The sequence below is a fragment of the Leptosomus discolor genome, unplaced genomic scaffold, assembly GCF_034619465.1.
Source record: "Leptosomus discolor isolate bLepDis1 unplaced genomic scaffold, bLepDis1.hap2 HAP2_SCAFFOLD_233, whole genome shotgun sequence".
Lineage (NCBI taxonomy): Eukaryota > Metazoa > Chordata > Aves > Leptosomiformes > Leptosomidae > Leptosomus > Leptosomus discolor.
The window spans coordinates 1-22,728 of NW_028237829.1; the positions used below are offsets into that span (position 1 = coordinate 1).

Below are 22,728 nucleotides of genomic sequence, written 5' to 3' on the forward strand. Positions count from 1 at the left end.
TAACAACAGCCCCTGGGAAGGGCCCGATCCTCGGGGGTGGGACGACCCCGCGGCCACCGCCAAGATCTTCGAGTGCTCCCGCATCAAGGCCTTGGCCGGTAGGACCTTCGCCGCCCCCTCCCCCACCACCCCCCCCCCCCCCCCACCTCCCCCCATGGTGGCTGAGCCCCCCCGCCCCCCCTTCAGTGTCCCCTCCCCTGGCTGAGCCCCCTGGACTGGGATGAGCTGGGACCTTCCCCATCCCCACCCCCACCCCTCATGTCCCACCTACCATGGGGTTGGGTTGAGGTGGGACCTTCCCCATCCCCACCCCCACCCCCACCCCCATGTCCCACCTACCACAGGGTTGGGTTGAGGTGGGACCTTCCCCATCCCCACCCCCACCCCCACGTCCCACCTACCATGGAGTTGGGTTGAGGTGGGACCTTCCCCACCCCCACCCCCCATGTCCCACCTACCATGGGGTTGGGTTGAGGTGGGACCTTCCCCATCCCCACCCCCACCCCCACGTCCCACCTACCATGGGGTTGGGTTGAGGTGGGACCTTCCCATCCCCACCCCACCCCCATGTCCCACCTACCACGGGGTTGGGTTGAGGTGGGACCTTCCCCATCACCACCCCCACCCCCCATGTCCCACCTACCGTGGGGTTGGGTTGAGGTGGGACCTCCCCATCCCCACCCCCACCCCCCATGTCCCACCTACCATGGAGTTGGGTTGAGGTGGGACCTTCCCCATCCCCACCCCCACCCCCATGTCCCACCTACCATGGAGTTGGGTTGAGGTGGGACCTCCCCCATCACCGGGCAGACGAGAGGGACGCGGTGCAGAAGAAGACCTTCACCAAGTGGGTCAACGCCCACCTCGCCCGCGTCTCCTGCCGCATCGGGGACCTCTACGCCGACCTCCGCGACGGCTACGTCCTCACCCGGCTGCTGGAGGTGCTCTCCGGGGAGCAGCTGGTGAGAGCTGGGACCTCCCTGTCACCACTCCCACCCCATGTCCCACCTACCATGGGGCTGGGATGAGCTGGGACCTCCCTGTCACCACCACCCCCCCCCCACATCCCATCTACCATGGGGTTGGGTTGAGCTGGGACCTCCCTGTCACCACCCCCACCCCCCACATCCCATCTACCATGGGGTTGGGATGAGCTGGGACCTTCCCCATCACCACCCCCACCCCCCACGTCCCACCTACCATGGGATTGGGTTGAGGTGGGACCTTCCCCATCACCACCATCCCATCTACCATGGGGTTGGGTTGAGGTGGGATCTTCCCATCACCACCATCAACCCCCACGTCCCATCTACCAATGGACTGGGATGACTGGGACCTCCCCATCACAATCACCACCCCAACGTCCCAGCTACCATGGGGTTGGGTTGAGGAGGGACCTTCCCATCACCACCCCCACCCCCCACATCCCACCTACCACGGGACTGGGTTGAGGTGGGACCTTCCCTTCACCACCACCACCCCCCCATGTCCCATCTACCAATGGACTGGGATGAAGTGGGACCTTCCCCATCATCACCATCACCCAGGTCTCACTTATCATGGGATTGGGTTGAGCTGGGACCTTCCCCATCACCACCACCACCCCCCACGTCCCACCTACCATGGGATTGGGTTGAGGTGGGACCTTCCCTATCACCACCATCCCATCTACCACGGGGTTGGGTTGAGGAGGGACCTTCCCATCACCACCATCAACCCCCACTTCCCATCTACCAATGGACTGGGATAACTGGGACCTCCCCACCACCATCACAACCCCCCCACATCCCACCTACCACGGGACTGGGTTGAGGTGGGACCTTCCCATCACCACCCCCACCCCCCACATCCCACCTACCACGGGGTTGGGTTGAGGTGGGACCTTCCCCATCACCACCATCCCATCCACCATGGGGTTGGGTTGAGGTGGGACCTCCCCATCACCACCACCACCCCCCCATGTCCCACCTACCATGGGATTGGGTTGAGGTAGGACCTTCCCCATCACCACCCCCACCCCCTCTCCACGTCCCCTCCACCCCCGGCCCTTCTCCACGGTGGGGTGGCGAGGTGGGGGTGCCGGGTGCCGCTCTCTCCCGCAGCCCAAACCCACGCGGGGCCGGATGCGGATCCACTCCCTGGAGAACGTGGACAAGGCGCTGCAGTTCCTCAAGGAGCAGCGGGTCCACCTGGAGAACGTCGGCTCCCACGACATCGTGGACGGCAACCACCGCCTCACCCTCGGCCTCATCTGGACCATCATCCTCCGCTTCCAGGTAGCCGGGCGGGGCTGTCCCAGGAGGGGGGTGGGGGGGGGTTGGCGCCCCCCACCCCAGGGACCCCACCGTGCGTCAGTGCCCCGTGGTTTTCCCCAGATCCAGGTGATCAAAATCAAGACCGAAGACAACCGGGAGACGCGCTCGGCCAAGGACGCTCTTCTCCTCTGGTGCCAGATGAAGACGGCGGGGTGAGCCCCCACCGCCCCCTCCCCGCGCTGGGATGGACCCCCCAATCCCACCAAAGATGGGGTGGGGACGGATCCAGCACCGCGTGACCCACCCCCACCCCCTTCTCCCCACAGCTACCCCGAGGTGAACATCCAGAACTTCACCACCAGTTGGAGGGACGGGTTGGCCTTCAACGCCCTCATCCACAAGCACAGGTCCACCACAGGGGAGAGGGGGTGGGGGGGTGGTAGGGGGGGGTCAACCTGGACGCCTGGGTTCCGTCCGTGGGGTGGGGGGAGGGGCTCGAAGCCACCACGTCCCTCTTGCAGGCCGGACCTCATCGACTTCCACAAGCTGACCAAGTCCAACGCGACCTACAACCTTCAACAAGCCTTCAACACGGCCGAGCAGCAGCTGGGGCTCAGCAAGCTGCTGGACCCCGAGGGTAGGGACGGGGAGGTCCACCCGTCCGTCCGTCCACGTGGGATGGGGTCTCCACCCCCCCACCTCGTTGCTCCCGCCTTCGTTTTCCACCTCCAAGGGTGGTTTTGGGGGAGGGGTGAAGGTTGAGGGAAGCAACCTGGGGTTGGGGATGGGCGGTGGTGGCCCAGGGCTGGTGGTCAGGTTGGGGGGGGACTTTGGGGGTGGGGGGGCTTGGGGACCGGCGTTTCACCACCCCCCCCCCCCCCCAGATGTCAACATGGAGGACCCCGATGAGAAGTCCATCATCACCTACGTGGTGTCCTTCTACCACTACTTCTCCAAGATGAAGGCGCTGGCGGTGGAGGGGAAGCGCATCGGGAAGGTGGGTCTTGGCCCACGCCCGCTGGCTCCGGGGGATTCTCCGTCCTTTGGTCCGTGGGGTGTCCCATCTTCCCTCCATGGGGATCTCCACCCTTTGCTCCATGGGCTTCTCCACCCTTTGCTCCATGGGGTTCTCCACCCTTTGGTCCATGGGGTGTCCCATCTTCACTCCATGGGGTCCTCCATCCTTTGGTCCATGGGGTTCTCCGTCCTTTGGTCCATGGGGTGTCCCATCTTCACTCCATGGGGTTCTCCACCCTTTGCTCCATGGGCTTCTCCACCCTTTGCTCCGTGGGGTTCTCCACCCTTTGGTCCATGGGGTGTCCCATCTTCACTCCATGGGGTTCTCCACCCTTTGGTCCATGGGCTTCTCCACCCTTTGGTCCATGGGCTTCTCCACCCTTTGCTCCATGGGTTCTCCGTCCTTTGGTCCATGGGGTGTCCCATCTTCACTCCATGGGGTTCTCCACCCTTTGCTCCATGGGCTTCTCCACCCTTTGGTCCATGGGTTCTCCACCCTTTGGTCCATGGGGTTCTCCATCCTTTGTTCCATGGGATGCTCCATCCTTTGGTCCATGGAATGTCCCATCCTTTGGTCCATGGGGTTCTCCACCCTTTGGTCCATGGGGTTCTCCACCCTTTGGTCCATGGGGTTCTCCATCCTTTGGTCCATGGAATGTCCCATCCTTTGGGCCATGGGATGCTCCATCCTTTGCTCTGTGGGATGTCCTATCCCTTGGTCCATGGGGTTCTCCACCCTTTGCTCCATGGGGTTCTCCACCCTTTGCTCCATGGGGTTCTCCATCCTTTGCTCCATGGGGTTCTCCACCCTTTGCTCCATGGGGTTCTCCACCCTTTGCTCCATGGGGTTCTCCACCCTTTGCTCCATGGGGTTCTCCATCCTTTGCTCCATGGGGTTCTCCACCCTTTGCTCCATGGGGTTCTCCACCCTTTGGTCCATGGGGTTCTCCACCCTTTGCTCCATGGGGTTCTCCATCCTTTGCTCCATGGGGTTCTCCACCCTTTGCTCCATGGGGTTCTCCACCCTTTTGGTTCTCCATCCTTTGCTCCATGGGGTGTCCCATCTTCACTCCATGGGGTTCACCATCCTTTGCTCCATGGGCTTCTCCATCCTTTGTTCCATGGAATGTCCCATCCTTTGGTCCATGGGCTTCTCCATCCTTTTCTCCACGGGGTTCTCCACCCTTTGCTCCACGGGGTTCTCCACCCTTTGCTCCACGGGCTTCTCCATCCTTTTCTCCATGGGGGTTCTCCACCCTTTGCTCCATGGGGTGCCCCATCTTCACTCCATGGACTTCTCCATCCTTTTCTCCACGGGGTTCTCCACCCTTTACTCACGGGACGTCCCATCCTTCACTCCACGCTCCCGGAGGGGCTGGGGACAAGCAGGTTGCACCTCAAACCACGCGTGGTGGCTCGGGGCGGAGGAGGGCAGCCCTGTGGGACCCACCCTTGGGCCCTCCTGGGTGACACACACCACCCCCCCACCCCCCCCCCGCTCTCTCCCCACCAGGTCTTGGACCAGGCCCATGGAGATCGAGGCCATCATCGAGCGGTACGAGGCGCTGGCGGGCCGAGCTGCTCGCCTGGATCCAACACACCATCACCATCATCAGCAACCAGAAGTTCGCCAACTCCTTGACCGGGGTCCAGCAGCAGCTCCAGGCCTTCACCGCCTTCTGCACCCTGGAGAAACCCGTCAAGTGAGCACCTCCTGGGGTGGGATGGGAGAGGGAGAGGTGGCACCACCACGAGGGGACACCCCGCGACCTGGTGCTGCTGCCGCCCCACAGGTTCCAGGAGAAGGGGAACCTGGAGGTCCTGCTCTTCACCATCCAGAGCAAGCTCCGGGCCAACAACCGCAAGCTCTACGTCCCCAGCGAGGGCAAGAGCATCTCCGACATCAACAAGGTGGGAGAGAGCTGGAGGGGGACCTCACCACCCCGGGGGACCCAGAAGAGCTGGGGACCCCCTCGTCGACCCCGCTGTCCCACCCCGTAGGCCTTGGACCTGCTTGGAGAAGGCGGAACACGAGCGGGAGGTTTCGCTACGCAACGAGCTGATCCGGCAGGAGAAGCTGGAGCTCTTGGCCCAACGTTTCGACCACAAGGCCGTCATGAGGGAGACGTGGTTTGAACGAGAACCAACGCCTGGTCTCGCAGGTGGGGGTGGGGTGGGGTTGGGGGGGGGGGAGGGACACGACCCTCCTCCCCCGCCCCCCGGCGGCGGGACGCTTGCCTCCCAACGCTTGGAACCCAACGCTTGGGGTGGGTGGGACCCCGTGGCCTGCTCCGTCGGGCTCCCTCGTTGAGGTGCACCACCCCACTTGACGCCACCTCCCGCCCCAGGACAACTTTGGCTACGACCTGCCGGCGGTGGAGGCCGCCATGAAGAAGCACGAGGCCATCGAGGCCGACATCTCCTCCTACCAAGAGCGCATCCAAGTGGTGGTGGAGCTGGCCCTGGAGATGGAGTCCGAGGGCTAACTACGACACCAAACGCATCGGCGCCCAGAAGGACAACATCCTGCGGCAGTGGGGGCTCTTGACCGAGCTGGTCCGCGCCCGCCGCGCCCGCCTCGAGCAGAACTGGCCCTGCAGAAGATCTTCCAAGAGATGGTCTACATGATCGACTGGATGGAGGAGATGCAGGTAGAAGCCACGGGGGGGGACACCACGAGTGCCGGCCACCCCCGCGGAGGACGCGCTGGCCGCTCTGGACCCCGTGGTCTCCTTCCCCAGGTGCTGCTGGTCTCCAAGGATTTGGGGAAACATCTCCTGGAGGTCCGAGGACCTGCTGCAGAAGCACGGCTTGCTGGAGGCCGACATCTCCGCCCAAACCGAGCGGGTCCAGGCGCTCAACGCCGCCGCCCTCAAGTTCTCGGAGCTGGAGGGGTAACGCGAGGGCGCCGGGACGGGCACCGCGAGGGACCGGGAGGTGCTTGGCCTGGCTGGCCCCACCCGAGGTCTTGGTGGGCCGCCGTAGAGCGTCTCTGTTAAGAGCTCGGTCCTCTTGGCCCAGGCTACCAACCCTGCGACCCCCAGATCATCTGCAACGGGTCAACCACGTCCAGACGTGCCTGGAGGAACTGGGGGAGCTGGCAGGCAAGAGCGGAAGGAGCTGGAGGACTCTCGGCAGCTTTGGGCCTTCTTCCAGGAGATGGAGGAGGCCGAGGCGTGGATCCGGGAGAAGGAGCAGATCTTGGCCGCCAAGACGTGCGGCCGGGACCTGAGCAGCGTCTTGACGTTGACCAACAAGCACAAAGAGCATGTTGGGCGAACTGGGCAGCCGCCGGGCCTTGTTGCACCAGACCATGAAGCGGGGCGAGCAGATCTTGGCCAAGAAACGCTTCGGCCCCGCGGGATCCAGGAGAGATGCGGGAGGTCCGCCTCCGCTGGAAGAAGCTGGAGGAGGGTGACGGGGCTACACCAGCAACCGCTTGCAGGAGGCCCTCAACTTCTTCCAGTTCAGCGCCGAGACGGACGACTTGGTGGCCTGGCTGCAGGACACCTACCGCATCGTCTCCAGCGATGACTTCGGCCACGACGATTACTCCACCCAAGCTCTTCTGCGGAAGCACCGGGCGGTGGTGGAGAGGTGGAGAAGCACCGGGCGGCCGTCTTGGCCCTCCGGAAGCAGTTGGCTCTTCTGGCCCCCGAACACAGCCAAGGGGTGGACGTGCAGATCCGGGTGGTGGAGGTGGAGCAGCTCTACGGGGAGGTGGCCGAGGTGGCCGTCCTGCGGCAGCAGTGGCTGCAGGACGCCTTGGCCGTCTACCGCATGTTCAGCGAGGTCCACGCCTGCGAGGTCTGGGTGGACGAGAAGGAGCAGTGGTTGGAGAGGATGGAGGTGCCGGAGGAGTTGGATGAGGTCGAGGTGGTCCAGCATAGGTGCGGGGGGGGGGTGGGGGAGAGGGGCGGGGGAGGGGGGGGGGTTGGGGGCCTGGGTGCCTCGCTGGACCTCGCTTGACGTCTCCTCCCCAGGTTGAGAGCCTGGACCAGGAGATGAACAGCGTCATGGGACGGATCTTGGATGTCAACCAGGTGGTTGCAGCAGCTGGTGGACGGGGTCACCCCAGCTCCGAGGAGGTCCGCTCCTGCCAGGACCACCTCAACAGCAGGTACGGGCGTGGGGAGGTGGCCAAGCCCATCCCAGGGGGTCCACGATGGCCAAGGTGGACCTCGAGATGAGGGGAAACCGGGCGTGGGGCTGCTGGTGGACTTCTCCCAGCCTGGTTGGACGTCCCCGTTGGGGTCCAGCTCTTCATCTCCAAGTTCCCAAGCCGGTTCCCAAGCGTTGACGATGGCCAAGCTGGACTCATCTTGCTTGAGGGGGTGGTCCTTGATGAGGGGAACCAGCCGTGGGGCTGCTCACAGACTTCTCCCAGCCTGGTGGGACGTCCCCATGGGGTCCAGCTCTCCAGTGCCTCATGACAAGCCCATCCCAAGGGCTGGCGACGGCCAAGCTGGACCTTACCTTGCTTGGGGGATCTCCTTGGTGAGCGGAACCAGCCGTGGGGCTGCTGGTAGACTTCTCCCAGCCTGGTGGGACGTCCCCCATGGGGTCCAGCTCTTCATCTCAAAGTTCCCAAGCCAGTCCCAAGCGTTGACGATGGCCAAGCTGGACCTCACCTAGCTTGAGGGATCTCCTTGGTGAGGGGAACAGCCATGGGGCTGCTGGTAGACTTCTGCCAGCCTGGTGGGACGTCCCCCATGGGGTCCAGCTCTTCATCTCAAAGGCCCAAGCTGGTCCCAAGCATTGGTGATGGCCAAGCTGGACCTCATCTTGCTTGAGGGGGTGGTCCTTGATGAGGGGAACCAGCCATGGGGGCTGCTGGTAGACTTCTCCCAGCCTGGTGGGACATCCCCATGGGGTTCAGCTCTTCATCTCAAAGGCCCCAAGCTGGTCCCAAGCGTTGGTGATGGCCAAGCTGGACCTCATCTTGCTTGGGGGATCTTCTTGGTGAAAGGAAACCAGCCATGGGGCTGCTGGTAGACTTCTCCCAGCCTGGTGGGACGTCCCCATGGGGTCCAGCTCTTCATCTCCAAGTTCCCAAGCCGGTCCCAAGCGTTGGTGATGGCCAGGCTGGACCTCATCTTGCTTGGGGGATCTCCTTGGTGAGGGGAACCAGCCGTGGGGCTGCTGGTAGACTTCTCCCAGCCTGGTGGGACGTCCCCATGGGGTTCAGCTCTTCATCTCCAAGTTCCCAAGCTGGGTCCCAAGCATTGGTGATGGCCAGGCTGGACCTCATCTTGCTTGGGAGATCTCCTTGGTGAGCGGAACCAGCCGTGGGGCTGCTCACAGACTTCTCCCAGCCTGGTGGGACGTCCCCATGGGGTCCAGCTCTCCAGTGCCACGTGACAAGCCCATCCCAAGGGCTGGCGACGGCCAAGCTGGACCTCATCTTGCTTGGGGGATCTCCTTGATGAGGGGAACCAGCCGTGGGGCTGCTGGTAGACTTCTCGCAGCCTGGTGGGACGTCCCCATGGGGTCCAGCTCTTCATCTCAAAGGCCCAAGCTGGTCCCAAGCATTGGTGATGGCCAAGCTGGACCTCATCTTGCTTGAGGGGGTGGTGCTTGATGAGGGGAACCAGCCGTGGGGCTGCTGGTAGACTTGTCCCAGCCTGGTGGGACGTCCCCGTGGGGTCCAGCTCTCATCTCCAAGTTCCCAAGCCAGTCCCAAGCGTTGGTGATGGCCAAGCTGGACCTCATCTTGCTTGGGAGATCTCCTTGGTGAGCGGAACCAGCCGTGGGCTGCTGGTAGACTTCTCCCAGCCTGGTGGGACATCCCTGTGGGGTCCAGCTCATCATCTTCAAGTTCCCAAGCCGGTCCCAAGCGTTGGTGATGGCCAGGCTGGACCTCATCTTGCTTGGGGGATCTCCTTGGTGAGGGGAACCAGCCATGGGGCTGCTGGTAGACTTCTCCCAGCCTGGTGGGACGTCCCTGTGGGGTCCAGCTCTTCATCTCCAAGTTCCCAAGCCGGTCCCAAGCGTTGGTGATGGCCAAGCTGGACCTCACCTTGCTTGAGGGATCTCCTTGGTGAGGGGAACCAGCCGTGGGGCTGCTCACAGACTTCTCCAGCCTGGTGGGACGTCCCCATGGGGTCCAGCTCTTCACCTCCAAGTTCCCAAGCCGGTCCCAAGCGTTGGCGATGCCCAACGGGGTCCTCACCTGGGGTTCCCCCCCCCCGCTTTCGCCCCACCTCCGTCCCCATCCCCAGGTGAACCGGGTGGTGGAGCTGGTGGAGCGCAAGAAGGGCCAACTCAGCTCCGTCTGAAGATCCAGAACTACCTGCAGAGTGCGGCGAGATGAAGGCGCAGGTGCGGGAGAAGCGCAAAGCCATCGAAGCCACCCAGTCGGGCGGCGGCGACCTGGGCGGCGTCTTGGCTCTGCAACGCCGCCTCTCCACCATGGAGGCGGCTCTGGTGGTCTTGGAACCTCGCTGGTGGGAGCTTCAGCGGGAAGGTGAAGCCTTGGCCGCCTCCCACCCCGGGCGAGCCTTGGAGATCTTGCTGCCCTTCGAGCAGATCAGCGAGGAGTGGGAAGCCCTCAAGCGGGCGCTGCAAGGTTGCGAGGACTCCTTGACGGTCGCCGGTCGCTTGCAGCAGTTCATCCAAGACTTGGACAACTTCTTGAGCTGGTTGGTGAAGACCCAAGCGGCCGTGGCTTCCGAAGAGGTGCCGGAGAGTTTTAGCCGAAGCCGAGAGGTTGTTGAACCACCACGCGGCCCTCAAAGAGGAGATCAACGGCTACGAGGAGGACTACGCCAAGATCCAAGCGGCCAGCGACCTCCTGGCCCTTGGAGGAGACCGAGGTGCCCTACCTCTCGTTGCAGCAGTGGTTGCAGAAGCTGGACGCCGGGTGGGGGAAGCTGCTGCAGAGCTGGGAGGCGAGGCGGGAGGTCCTGGTGCAAGCTCACGTCTTCCACCTCTTCCTCCGGACGTCCGGCAGTGCGAAACCAGCCTCTACAACCAGGTAGGGGAGGCGCACGGGGTGGAGAAGGTCCTGGTTGACGTTGGGCGGAGAAGAAGAGCCCGAGGACGGAGAAGCCCCAACGCCGGCGTCTCCTCCGTCCCTTTCCCGCCCCCTCCCTCCCAGGAATCCACCTTGGCCCACGCCGAGCTGCCCGACACGGTGGAAGGGGTGAGCAACGCCATCAAGAAGCACCAAGGACTTCACCACCACCATGGACCTCAACCTCCAGAAGATCCAACTGGCCCTCCAAGCCGGCGAGAGCCTCCGACGACAAGGCAACCTCTACGGCGACCGGGCGGCGAGGCCATGGAAGGCCTCCGCGCCAAGTAGGTGCCGGGAGGGGGGACGCCGCCGGTACCGCCCCCCCACCCCGGGGAGGGGGGAACCGCGACGGAGCTGGATCTGCTGGTGCTTCCTCACCCCGTGCCTCGGTTTCTCCCCCACCCCGTCCCCCTTGGGTTCACGGGCTTGGTGGGGGCGGTGGGGTGGGTCAAGGAGGGGCTTCGTCGGGGTGCGGAGGTGGGGGTGGGGGAGAGGGGGGGGGGGGGTTGTCGCTGGGTGGGCAGCGATGAGATGGACCCTCCCCCCCCCACCGCCGCAGGAGCCAACGCAACTACCAGCTGGCCCAGGAGTGGATGCGGCGGCTTCCAGGACCACCTCGAGCTGCAACGGTTCCTCCAGGACTGCCACGAGGTACGACCCGGACCCCTGCCCCGTGCCCACCCCCCCCCAAATCCTGCCCCCACCCCCCCCAATTATCCAGGAGGGGGGGCTTCCTACACCCTCCTAGAGCTGCTCCTCAGCATCTCGGGGGGCTTCGCTGGTGGTGGAGCTGGGAGATACCGTGGTCCTTCATCTCCACGGTGGGAGGTTGAGCAGGACCCCGTGAAATTATGGGTTGGGGGGTCTCCGTGGGGGTCTAGGGGTGCTCCTCAGCCCCTCAGGGGGGCTTCGCTGGTGGTGGGGTTGGAGATGCCGTGGTCCTTCATCTCCACGGTGGGAGGTTGACCACGACCCCCCCAAATTATGGGGTGGGGGGGCTCGGTGGGGGTCCTACACCCCCCTAGAGCTGCTCCTCAGCATCTTGGGGGGCTTCGCTGGTGGTGGGGCTGGGAGAAGCTGTGGTCCTTCATCTCCACGGTGGGAGGTTGACCACGACCCCCCCAAATTATGGGTTGGGGGGTCTCCATGGGGGTCTAGAGCTGCTCCTCAGCCCCTCGGGGGGGCTTTGCCTGTGGCCGGGCTGGGAGATACCGTGGTCCTTCATCTCCATGGTGGCAGGTTGACCAGGACCCCTCCAAATTATGGGTGGGGGGGCTCGGGTGGGGGTCCTACACCCCCCTAGAGCTGCTCCTCAGCATCTCGGGGGGCTTGCTGGTGGTCGGGCTGGGAGATGCCGTGGTCCTTCATCTCCACGGTTGGAGGTTGACCACGACCCCCCCCAATTATGGGGTGGGGGGTCTCCATGGGGGTCTAGGGGTGCTCCTCAGCATCTCAGGGGTCTTCACTGGTGGCCGGGCTGGGAGATACCGTGGTCCTTCTTCTCCACGGTGGGAGGTTGACCAGGACCCCCTGAAATTATGGGTTGGGGGGTCTCCATGGGGGTCTAGAGCTGCTCCTCAGCCCCTCGAGGGGCTTCGCTGGTGATGGGCTGGGAGATGCCGTGGTCCTTCATCTCCACGGTGGGAGGTTGACTACACCCCCCCCCAATTATGGGGTGGGGGGTCTCCATGGGGGTCTAGAGCTGCTCCTCAGCCCCTCGGGGGTCTTCACTGGTGGCCGGGCTGGGAGACGCTGTGGTCCTTCACCGCCTGTAGTGGGAGGTTGACCAGGACCCCCCCCAAATTATGGGGTGGGGGGGGCTCAGTGGGGGTCTAGGGGTGCTCCTCAGCCCCTTGAGGTCTTCGCTGGTGGTGGGGCTGGGAGATACCGTGGTCCCTTCATCTCCACGGTGAGAGGTTGACCAGGACCCCCCCAAATTATGGGGTGGGGGGTCTCCATGGGGGTCTAGAGCTGCTCCTCAGCCCCTCGGGGGTCTTCACTGGTGGCCGGGCTGGGAGACGCCGTGGTCCTTCATCGCTTGTAGTGGGGAGGTTGACCAGGACCCCCCCAAATTATGGGGTGGGGGGGCTCAGTGGGGCTCCTACACCCCCCTAGAGCTGCTCCTCAGCATCTCAGGGGGCTTCGCTGGTGGTGGGGGTGGGAGATACCGTGGTCCTTCATCTCTACGGTGGGAGGTTGACACACGACCCCCCCAATTATAGGGCGAGGGGTCTCCGTGGGGGTCTAGGGGTGCTCCTCAGCCCCTCGGGGGGGCTTCACTGGTGATGGGGCTGGGAGATGCCGTGGTCCTTCATCTCCACGGTGGGAGGTTGACCAGGACCCCCTGAAATTATGGGTTGGGGGGTCTCCATGGGGGTCTAGGGGTGCTCCTCAGCCCCTCGGGGGGCTTTGCTGGTGGTGGGGGTGGGAGATACCGTGGGTCCTTCATCTCCACGGTGGGAGGTTGACCACGACCCCCCCAAATTATGGGGTGGGGGGGCTCGGTGGGGGTCCCTACACCCCCCCTAGAGCTGCTCCTCAGCATCTTGGGGGGCTTCGCTGGTGGTGGGCCTGGAGATGCCATGGTCCTTCATCTCTACGGTGGGAGGTTGACCAGGACCTCCCCCAATTATGGGGTGGGGGGTCTCCGTGGGGGTCTAGAGCTGCTCCTCAGCCCCTCAGGGGTCTTCACTGGTGGTGGGGCTGGGAGAAGCCGTGGTCCTTCTTCTCCACGGTGGGAGGTTGACCACGATCCCCCCAAATTATGGGGTGGGGGGTCCTCCATGGGGGTCTAGGGGTGCTCCTCAGCCCCTCAGGGGTCTTCACTGGTGGCCGGGCTGGGAGATACCGTGGTCCTTCATCTCCACGGTGGGAGGATGACCACGACCCCCCCAAATTATGGGGTGAGGGGTCTTCATGGGGGTCTAGAGCTGCTCCTCAGCCCCTCAGGGGTCTTCACTGGTGGTGGGGCTGGGAGATACCGTGGTCCTTCATCTCATGGTGGGAGGTTGACCACGACCCCCCCCAATTATGGGTTGGGGGGGTCTCCATGGGGGTCTAGGGGTGCTCCTCAGCCCCTTGGGGGCTTCACTGGTGGTGGGGGTGGGAGATACCGTGGTCCTTCATCTCCATGGTGGGAGGTTGACCAGGACCCCTCCAAATTATGGGGTGGGGGGGCTCGGTGGGGCTCCTACACCCCCCTAGAGCTGCTCCTCAGCCCCTCGGGGGGCTTCGCTGGTGGTGGGGCTGGGAGATACCGTGGTCCTTCATCTCTACGGTGGGAGGTTGACCAGGACCCCCTGAAATTATGGGTTGGGGGGTCTCCATGGGGGTCTAGAGCTGCTCCTCAGCCCCTCGGGGGGCTTTGCCTGTGGCCGGGCTGGGAGATACCGTGGTCCTTCATCTCCACGGTGGGAGGATGACCACGACCCCCCCCCAATTATGGGGCGGGGGTCTCCGTGGGGGTCTAGGGGTGCTCCTCAGCCCCTCGGGGGGCTTCGGCGGCCGCGGCGGGCGGGAGGTTGGCCAGCCGACAGCGAGGCCGCCTCCGGCCCTCCCGCGCTGCTCCGCCCGGCGTCCGCTGCCACCCTCTGCGGCACCATCCTCATCCTCACCCGCCGCCGCCATCCTCCTCCTCCTCCCTCCTCCTCCTCTTCCTCCTCCTCCTCCTCCTCCTCCTCCTCCTCGGAGCATCCTTTAGGCCCAACCATCCTCCCTCCAGGGGCTTGGAGGAGGAAGATTAAAAGAGAAAAAAAAAAAAAAGGGGGGGGGGGTGTTGTGTTTTTGAAGTGCCCCCTTTTTTTTTTGTTTTTTAGCTGGATGGGTGGATCCGGGAGAAGGTGCTGATGGCGGGGGACCCCTCCAAGGACCCCCCCCCCCGCCCCCCCAAACCCTGGCTGAAGCACCAGGCGTTCCTGGCCGAGCTGGCGCAGAACAAAGAATGGCTGGAGAAGATCGAGAAGGTTGGGGGGGGGGGGGGGGGGGAGGATGAGGATGATGGTGGAGGAAGGAGGGGGGGGAGCGAGGAGGGGGCGGGGGGGGGATGTGGGAGAAAGGAGGAGGCGGGGGGGGGGGGGGGGGGGTTCGCGGGGAGGGATGAGGTTTAACCGCTTCCTCGCCGGGGAAATAGGGGTTGGGGTGGGGGGGATGATGAGGATGAGGATGAGGATGAGGATGAGGAAGGAGGGGGGGAGCGAGGGGGGGGGAGAAAGGAGGAGGGGGGGGGGGGTCGCGGGGAGGGATGAGGTTTAACGCTTCCTCACCGGGGAAACGGGGCTGGGGGGGGGGGGGAGATGATGATGAGGATGAGGATGATGATGATGATGGAGGAAGGAGGGGGGAGCGAGGGGGGGGGGATGTGGGAGAAAGGAGGAGGGGGGGTGGTCGCGGGGAGGGGGGGGAGGGATGGGGTTTAACCGCTTCCTCGCCGGGGAAAGGGGGGGGGGGGGGGGGGGGGAGGAATGATGAGGATGAGGATGAGGATGGAGGAAGGAGGGGGGGAGCGAGGGGGGGGGAGAAAGGAGGAGGGGGGGGGGGTCGCGGGGAGGGATGAGGTTTAACCGCTTCCTCGCCGGGGGAAAAGGGGGTTGGGGGGGGGGGGGAGGCGGTTGCGGGGCCCCCCCCCCCCATCGCTGCGGACCCCCCCCCCCCCCCCATCGCTGCGGATCCCCCCCCCCCCCCCCCATTTCTGCAGACACCCCCCCCAACCCGTCTCGCCGCCCCCCCCTCCCCCGCCCCCCCCCCCCATTTCATTGCGGCCTTTCCCGGCTGCATTCCCCCCCCCCCCCCCCCTCCCCCCCCGCGGTGTTGCATCATCACCTTCATCATCCTCCTCCTCATCCCCCCCCCCCGGGCTGAACCCCCCCCCCCTTTTTTCGCTGCACCCCCCCCCCCCAAGCTCCCTGCACCCCCCCCCCTTTTTTCGCCTGCAACCCCGCTTTGGCTGCGCCCCCCCCCCCCCTTTTTGCTACCCCCCCCCCCCCAAGCTGCGTATCCCTTGCTGCACCCCCCTTTTGGTGGACCCCCCCCTTTCCTTCTCACCCCCCCTTCCCCCCCTTTCCCCTGCACCCCCTCTTGTTGCACCCCCTTTCCCTGCACCCCCATTTCTCTGCACCCCCCTTTCCCTCTACCCCCCCCAGCTGCACCCCCTTTCCCCCGCACCCCCTTTTTTCCTGCAGCCCTTTTGCACCCCCCTTCCCTGCACCCTCTTTTCCCTGCACCCCCTTTCCCTGCACCCCAATTTCTCTCCACCCTCTTTCCCTGCACCCCTTCTCTGCAGGCCCCTTCCTTGCACCCCCTTTCCCTGCACCCCCATTTCTCCGCACCCCTTTCCCTCCACCCCCCCAGCTGCACCCCCTTTCCCTGCACCTGCTTTCCTGCACCCCCCTTGCACCCCTTTTCCCTGCACCCCCTTCCCTGCACCCCCTTTTCCCCCTGCACCCCCTTTCCCTGCACCCTCTTTTTTCCCTGCACCCCCCCTTTTGTTGCACCCACATTTCCCTGCACCCCCATTCTCCACATCCCCTTTCCTCCACCCCCCCAGCTTCACCCCCTTTCCCTGCATCCCATTTCCTGCACCCCATTTCCCTCCATCCCCTTCTCTGCACCCCCTTTTCCCTCTGCACCCCCTTTCCCTGCACCCCCTTTTCGCCCTGCACCCCCTTTTCGCCCTGCACCTCCTTCTTCCCCTGCACCCCCTTTCCCTGCATCCTCTTTCCCTCCACCCCCTTTTCCCCCTGCACCCCCTTTCCCTGCACCCCCATTTCTCCACACCCCCTTTCCCTCCACTCCTTCCCTGCACCCCCTTTTTCCCTCCACCTCCTTTCCCTGCACCCCCATTTCTCCACACCCCCTTTCCCTCCACCCCCTTTTTCCCTGCACCCCCTTTTTCCCTCCACCCCCTTTCCCTGCACCCCCTTTTTTCCCTGCACCCCCCTTTCTCCACACCCCCTTTCCCTCCACCCCCTTTTATCCCCTGCACCCCCTTTTATCCCCTACACCCCTTTTTCCCCTGCGCCCCCTTTCCCTCCACCCCCTTCCCCCCCCCCGCACCCCTTCCCCCCTCCCTAGGGGGCGCTCTCCCCACCTCCCTCTCCCTCCCCCCCCCCCCCCATGGCCAACCCCAACCCCACCCCCCCCCTCCCCAATCTCCCAGCAATAACGGGGTCACCCCACCCCCTCTGACTCCCCCAACCCCCCCTGAACCCCCTCCCTCCCCCCCCCCCCCCGCCAGGAAGGTGAAGAGCTTCTCCTCGTGAGCCGGCGCTTGGCCGAAGCCGCCGCCGCCCGAGCGCCTGGCGCGGAGCTACGCCGACATGGAGGCGCGGTTGGGGCGCCTGGAGGAGCAGCTGGAGACCGTGGGGGGCCGGAGCCGACCTCCTCAGCGTCAGCCGGCAGCTCAAGAGGTTGCAGGTGGGGGGTTTTTTTGGGGGGGGGGGGGGGGGGGAGGGGAACCACACGTGACACGGAGGAGGGGGCGTTGGGGGAGGTTGGGGGGAGGCGGGAGGTTATGGGGGGGACGGGGGGGGATACTGGGGGGTGGGGGGGATGCTAGGCCTTGGAGGGATATTGGGTGTTGGGGAAGAGCAGGGTATGGGGGGGACGCGAGGTTATGGGGGGACACGAGGTTATGGGGGGACACCTGGTCTTGGAGGGGCACCAGGTTATGGGGGGGACACCAGGTTATGGGGGGACACCAGGTCTTGGAGGGGCACCAGGTTATGGGGGGACACCAGGTTATGGGGGGACACCAGGTTATGGGGGGACACCAGGTCTTGGAGGGGCACCAGGTTATGGGGGGACACCAGGTCTTGGAGGGACACCAGGTTACGGGGAACATCAGGTTATAGGGGGACACTGGGGGTTGGGGGGGACACCAGGCCTTGGAGGGATATTGGGTGTTGGGGAAGAGCAGGGTATGGGGGGGACGCGAGGTTATGGGGGGGACATGAGGTTATGGGGGGACACGAGGTTATGGGGGGACACCAGGGTATGGGGGGACACCAGGTTATGGGGAACACCAGGTGTTGGGGAACACCAGGCCTTGGAGGGACATTGGATGTTGGGGAACAGCAGAGTACGGGGGGACACGAGGTTATGGGGGGACACGAGGTTATGGGGGGACACCAGGTCTTGGAGGGGCACCAGGTTATGGGGGGACACCAGGCTATGGGGGGACACCAGGTTATGGGGGGAACACCAGGTTATGGGGAACACCAGGGTATGGAGGGACACCAGGTTATGGGGGGGACACTGGGGGTTGGGGGGATACCAGGCCTTGGAGGGACAGCAGGTTATGGGGAACACCAGGTTATGGGGGGACACCAGGTCTTGGTGGGACACCAGGTCTTGGAGAAGGTACCAGGTTATGGGGAACACCAGGCTATGGGGGGACACCAGGTTATGGGGGGGACACCAGGTTATGGGGAACACCAGGTCTTGGAGGGACACCAGGTCTTGGAGAGGCACCAGGTTATGGGGGGACACCAGGTTATGGGGAACACCAGGTTATGGGGAACACCAGGGTATGGGGGGACACCAGGTTATGGGGGGACACTGGGGGTTGGGGGCATACCAGGCCTTGGAGGGACACCAGGTTATGGGGGGACACCAGGTCTTGGAGAGGCACCAGGTTATGGGGGGACACCAGGTTATGGGGGGACACCAGTTCTTGGAAGGGCACCAGGTTATGGGGAACACCAGGTTGTGGGGGGGACACCAGGTTATGGGGGGGACACCAGGTCTTGGGGGGACACCAGGTCTTGGAAGGGCACCAGGTTATGGGGAAACACCAGGTCTTGGGGGGACATTGGGTGTTGGGGGACACCAGGTTATGGGGGGGACACCAGGTTATGGGGAACACCAGGCCATGGGGGGACACCAGGTTATGGGGGGACACCACGTTACGAGACACACCAGGTTATGGGGGGACACCAGGTTATGGGGGGACACCAGGCCATGGGAAGACACCAGGTTATGGTGGACATTGGGTGTGGGGGCCCACCACCGCTCAGCCCCCCTTGCGGCAGAGCCTCATCCACCATCACCCCCCCTCCCGGCACCGCCACCCGACCCGAGGTTCTCCCTCCCCCCGCCGCCGCGGTGCCCCGCGGTTCCCCCCCCCCCCCCCGCCCCGCCGTGTGGTCCCCGGTGTCCCCAGCGCCGTGTTGTCCCCTCGCAGACGATGGAGTCGCAGGTGGAGGAGTGGTACAAGGAGGTGGGGGAGCTGCAGGCGCAGGCGGCGCGGCGCTGCCGGCGGCCGGCGGCGGCGCGGCAGGCGGTGGGGCGAGCGGCGGCAGAGCGCCGTGGGGACCCGCATCGTCCGCCTCATCGAGCCCCTCAAGGAGCGCCGGAGGATCCTCTTGGCCTCCAAGGAGGTTCACCAGGTCAGCCACGAGCTGGAGGAGACGAGGTGGTGAGTACGTGGGGGATGGGGATGGGGATGGGGGTGGGGGGGGGGGTGGGGGGGGTGGGGAGGAGGATGGGGGTGAGGATGAGGATGGGGATGAGGATAAGGATGATGGAGACAACGATGGAGATGGGGCTGGGGATGGGATGAGGATGAGGATGACGATGAGATGATGGGATGGGGATGAGGATGAAGATGGAGACAAGGATGAGGATGGGGATGAGGATGGGATGAGGATGAGGACGCGGATGAGGAGGACGAGGATGAGGATGGGATGGGGATGAGGATGGGATGATGGGGTGGGGATGAGGATGAGGAGGACGAGGATGAGGAGGATGAGGATGGGATGGGGATGAGGATAAGGATGATGGAGACAACGATGGAGATGGGGCTGGGGATGGGATGAGGATGAGGATGAGGATGAGATGATGGGATGGGGATGACTATGGGACGATGGGATGGGGATGAGGATGAGGGTGGAGAACAAGGATGAAGATGGGGATGAGGATGGGATGAGGATGAGGACGCGGATGAGGAGGACGAGGATGAGGAGGATGAGGATGGGATGGGGATGAGGATAAGGATGATGGAGACAACGATGGGAGATGGGCCTGGGGATGGGATGAGGATGAGGATGAGATGATGGGATGGGGATGACTATGGGACGATGGGATGGGGATGAGGATGAGGGTGGAGACAAGGATGAGGATGGGGATGAGAATGGGATGAGGATGAGGACGCGGATGAGGAGGACGAGGATGAGGAGGATGAGGATGGGATGGGGATGAGGATGGGATGATGGGGTGGGGATGAGGATGAGGAGGACGAGGATGAGGAGGATGAGGATGGGATGGGGATGAGGATAAGGATGATGGAGACAACGATGGAGATGGGGGCTGGGGATGGGATGAGGATGAGGATGAGATGATGGGATGGGGATGACTATGGGACGATGGGATGGGGATGAGGATGAGGGGTGGAGACAAGGATGAGGATGGGGATGAGGATGGGATGAGGATGAGGATGAGGAGGACGAGGATGAGGAGGATGAGGATGGGATGGGGATGAGGATAAGGATGATGGAGACAACGATGGAGATGGGGCTGGGGATGGGATGAGGATGAGGATGAGATGATGGGATGGGGATGACTATGGGGACGATGGGATGGGGATGAGGATGAGGGTGGAGACAAGGATGAAGATGGGGATGAGGGATGGGATGAGGATGAGGACGCGGATGAGGAGGACGCGGATGAGGAGGACGAGGATGAGGATGAGGATGGGATGAGGATGAGGATGAGGATGGGATGAGGATGGAGGATGAGATGAGATGGGATGAGGATGGATGAGATGAGATGAGGATGAGGATGAGGAAGGGAATGAAGATGGGGATGAGAATGAGGATGGAGACAAGGATGAAGATGGGGATGAGGATGAGGATGGGATGATGGGATGGGGATAAGGATGAGGATGGAGACAAGGATGAAGATGGGGATGAGGATGGGATGAGGATGAGGATGGGGATGAGGATGGGGATGAGGATGGGATGATGGGATGGGGATAAGGATGAAGACGGGGATGAGGATGGGGATGGGGAGGGGATGAATTGGGATGGGATCGGATAAGGATGGTGATGAAGATGAGGATGGGCATGAGGATGAAGATGGGGATGGGGATGGGGATGAGGATGAAGCTAAGGACGGGGGTGGGTTGGGATGGGACGAGGATGAAGATGAGGATGAGGATGGAGTTGAGCATGAAGATGAGGCTGAAGATAAGGATGAAGCTGGAGACGGGACGAGGATGAGGCTGGGGCCGGGGCCGGGCTGAAGGACGGCGATGACGCCGAGGCCTCCCCCCCCACCCCCCACCCCCCAGCTGTGGGTCCAGGACCGCCTGCCCTTGGCCACGCTGAAGGACCACGGCACCAACCTGCAGACGGTCCAGCAGTTCATCAAGAAGAACCAGGTCGGCGCCGCGGCGGGTGGCGGCGGCGGCGGCGGCGGCGGCGGCGGTGGTGGTGACACCCCATAACCACGTCCACCTCCTCTCCTCCACCCCAGAACCTCCGCCGGGAGATCCAGGTCCACCGCCCCCGCGTGGACGAGGTGCTGGAACGCGCCGGAGCCGTGGCCTCCATCAAAAGCCCCGAGGCTGAAGGGGTCCGGCGTCTTCTGGAGCGTTTGGGGACGATGTGGGCGGAGCTCCAGGAGCAGGCGGAGCTCCGGCAGCAAACCTTGGATGCCACCTACCAGCTGGAGCAATACTACTTCGACGTGGCCGAGGTGGAGTCGTGGTTGGGCGAGCAAGAGCTGCTGTTGATGAGCGAGGAGAAGGGGAAGGTGCCCACGGGGCGGCTCGGGGCGGCGGGAGGAGAAGACCTTCCCACCTGCCCGCGCCTCACCTCGCCCCCCACCCCCACCCCCCAGGATGAGCAGAGCACCCTCCAGCTCCTCAAGAAGCACCTCCTCACCGAGCAAACCGTGGAGAACTACGAGGAGACCATCGCCCAACCTCTCCCGTCAATGCCGGGCCCTCCTAGAGCTTGGCCATCCTCAAAGGTGGGTGCGACCTTCTCCAGCGCCCGCCCCCGCCCCCCCCCCCCCCCCCCCACCGGGAGGCCAGGAGAAGGTTTTGGGGGGTTCACCGGCCGCTCTGTCCCCTCGCCCAGCGAACAGGTCAGCAGGCGGCAGTCGCAGGTTGACCGGCTCTACGTGTCTCTGAAGGACCTGGTGGAGGAACGCAAGGCCAAGCTGGAGCAGCAGTATTGGCTCTACCAGCTCAACCGCGAGGTGGACGAGCTGGAGCACTGGATCGCCGAGAAGGAGGTGGTGGCCGGCTCACCGGAGCTGGGGCAGGACTTTGAGCACGTCACGGTGAGTCGGACCGTCCCGGTTGGTCCCCGTTGGATCTGAAGAAGGTCTCGGCCTTCTTGGCCGCGCCTCACGCCGAGGGGGTCCTGGAGTTGTCCCCGTCCTGTGCTGGGGGAAAGGGGGGGGGGGGGCTTGGTGTGGTTTCTTGCCTCGTGGTTGGGGGGGGGGTTGTGGTGGTCCGTGCTCTGTGGTGGGGGTCTTGGTCCCATCCTGGTGCTGGACACCATCCATGGACCATGGTGGGGGTCCTGGGCACCATCAGTGCCCCAGGCCAGGGGTCCTGGGCACCTGCCATGGACCGTGCTGGTGGTCCTGGGCACCATCCATGAACCCTGCTGGAGGTGCTGGGCACCATCCACGGACCATGCTGGTGGTCCTGGGCACCATCCATGGACCAAGATGATGGTCCTGGCCGCCATCCATGGACCAAGATGATGGTCCTGGGCACCATCCACGGACCATGGTCCTGGGCACTATCCATGGACCATGACGATGGTCCTGGGCACCATCCACGGACCATGAGGATGGTCCTGGGCACCATCCATGGACCAAGATGCTGGTCCTGGCCACCATCCACGGACCATGATGCTGGTCCTGGCCACCATCCACGGACCAAGATGATGGTCCTGGCCACCATCCATGGACCATGAGGATGGTCCTGGCCACCATCCACGGACCATGGTCCTGGCCACCATCCATGGACCAAGATGCTGGTCCTGGCCACCATCCACGGACCATGATGATGGTCCTGGCCACCATCCATGGACCAAGATGATGGTCCTGGCCACCATCCACGGACCAAGACGATGGTCCTGGCCACCATCCACGGACCATGGTCCTGGGCACCATCCACGGACCGTGATGATGGTCCTGGCCACCATCCACGGACCATGAGGATGGTCCTGGCCACCATCCATGGACCATGGTCCTGGGCACCATCCATGGACCAAGATGATGGTCCTGGGCACCATCCATGGACCATGATGATGGTCCTGGCCACCATCCACGGACCATGGTCCTGGCCACCATCCATGGACCGTGATGCTGGTCCTGGCCACCATCCACGGACCGTGATGATGGTCCTGGCCACCATCCACGGACCAAGATGATGGTCCTGGCCACCATCCATGGACCATGATGATGGTCCTGGGCACCATC

The 22,728-nt window shown here is 64.1% G+C and overlaps 1 protein-coding gene across 1 annotated transcript in view; it reads left to right on the forward strand.

Annotated features, from left to right (window-relative positions):
• Window positions 1–4: 4 nt before the first annotated feature.
• Window positions 5–22,728, forward strand: part of LOC147412697 (spectrin beta chain, non-erythrocytic 4-like) — a gene marked incomplete at its 5' end in the record, with an annotated part of 36,999 nt that continues 14,275 nt past the window's right edge. Inside the window, 44 exon segments of the mRNA XM_086481107.1 lie at window positions 5–98; window positions 811–962; window positions 2,103–2,276; window positions 2,376–2,467; window positions 2,582–2,662; window positions 2,777–2,892; window positions 3,140–3,252; window positions 4,786–4,800; window positions 4,802–4,843; window positions 4,845–4,975; window positions 5,066–5,184; window positions 5,276–5,403; window positions 5,405–5,434; window positions 5,621–5,755; window positions 5,757–5,859; window positions 5,862–5,923; window positions 6,014–6,055; window positions 6,057–6,171; window positions 6,294–6,326; window positions 6,329–6,379; window positions 6,382–6,533; window positions 6,535–6,859; window positions 6,862–7,164; window positions 7,257–7,408; window positions 9,494–9,546; window positions 9,548–9,955; window positions 9,957–10,089; window positions 10,091–10,208; window positions 10,211–10,248; window positions 10,372–10,440; window positions 10,442–10,578; window positions 10,853–10,895; window positions 10,897–10,941; window positions 14,106–14,252; window positions 16,523–16,576; window positions 16,578–16,649; window positions 16,651–16,701; window positions 18,470–18,574; window positions 18,576–18,707; window positions 20,576–20,665; window positions 20,761–21,039; window positions 21,127–21,210; window positions 21,212–21,258; window positions 21,369–21,573. Of these exon segments, the coding sequence (XP_086337233.1) occupies window positions 5–98; window positions 811–962; window positions 2,103–2,276; window positions 2,376–2,467; window positions 2,582–2,662; window positions 2,777–2,892; window positions 3,140–3,252; window positions 4,786–4,800; window positions 4,802–4,843; window positions 4,845–4,975; window positions 5,066–5,184; window positions 5,276–5,403; window positions 5,405–5,434; window positions 5,621–5,755; window positions 5,757–5,859; window positions 5,862–5,923; window positions 6,014–6,055; window positions 6,057–6,171; window positions 6,294–6,326; window positions 6,329–6,379; window positions 6,382–6,533; window positions 6,535–6,859; window positions 6,862–7,164; window positions 7,257–7,408; window positions 9,494–9,546; window positions 9,548–9,955; window positions 9,957–10,089; window positions 10,091–10,208; window positions 10,211–10,248; window positions 10,372–10,440; window positions 10,442–10,578; window positions 10,853–10,895; window positions 10,897–10,941; window positions 14,106–14,252; window positions 16,523–16,576; window positions 16,578–16,649; window positions 16,651–16,701; window positions 18,470–18,574; window positions 18,576–18,707; window positions 20,576–20,665; window positions 20,761–21,039; window positions 21,127–21,210; window positions 21,212–21,258; window positions 21,369–21,573 (5,070 nt within the window).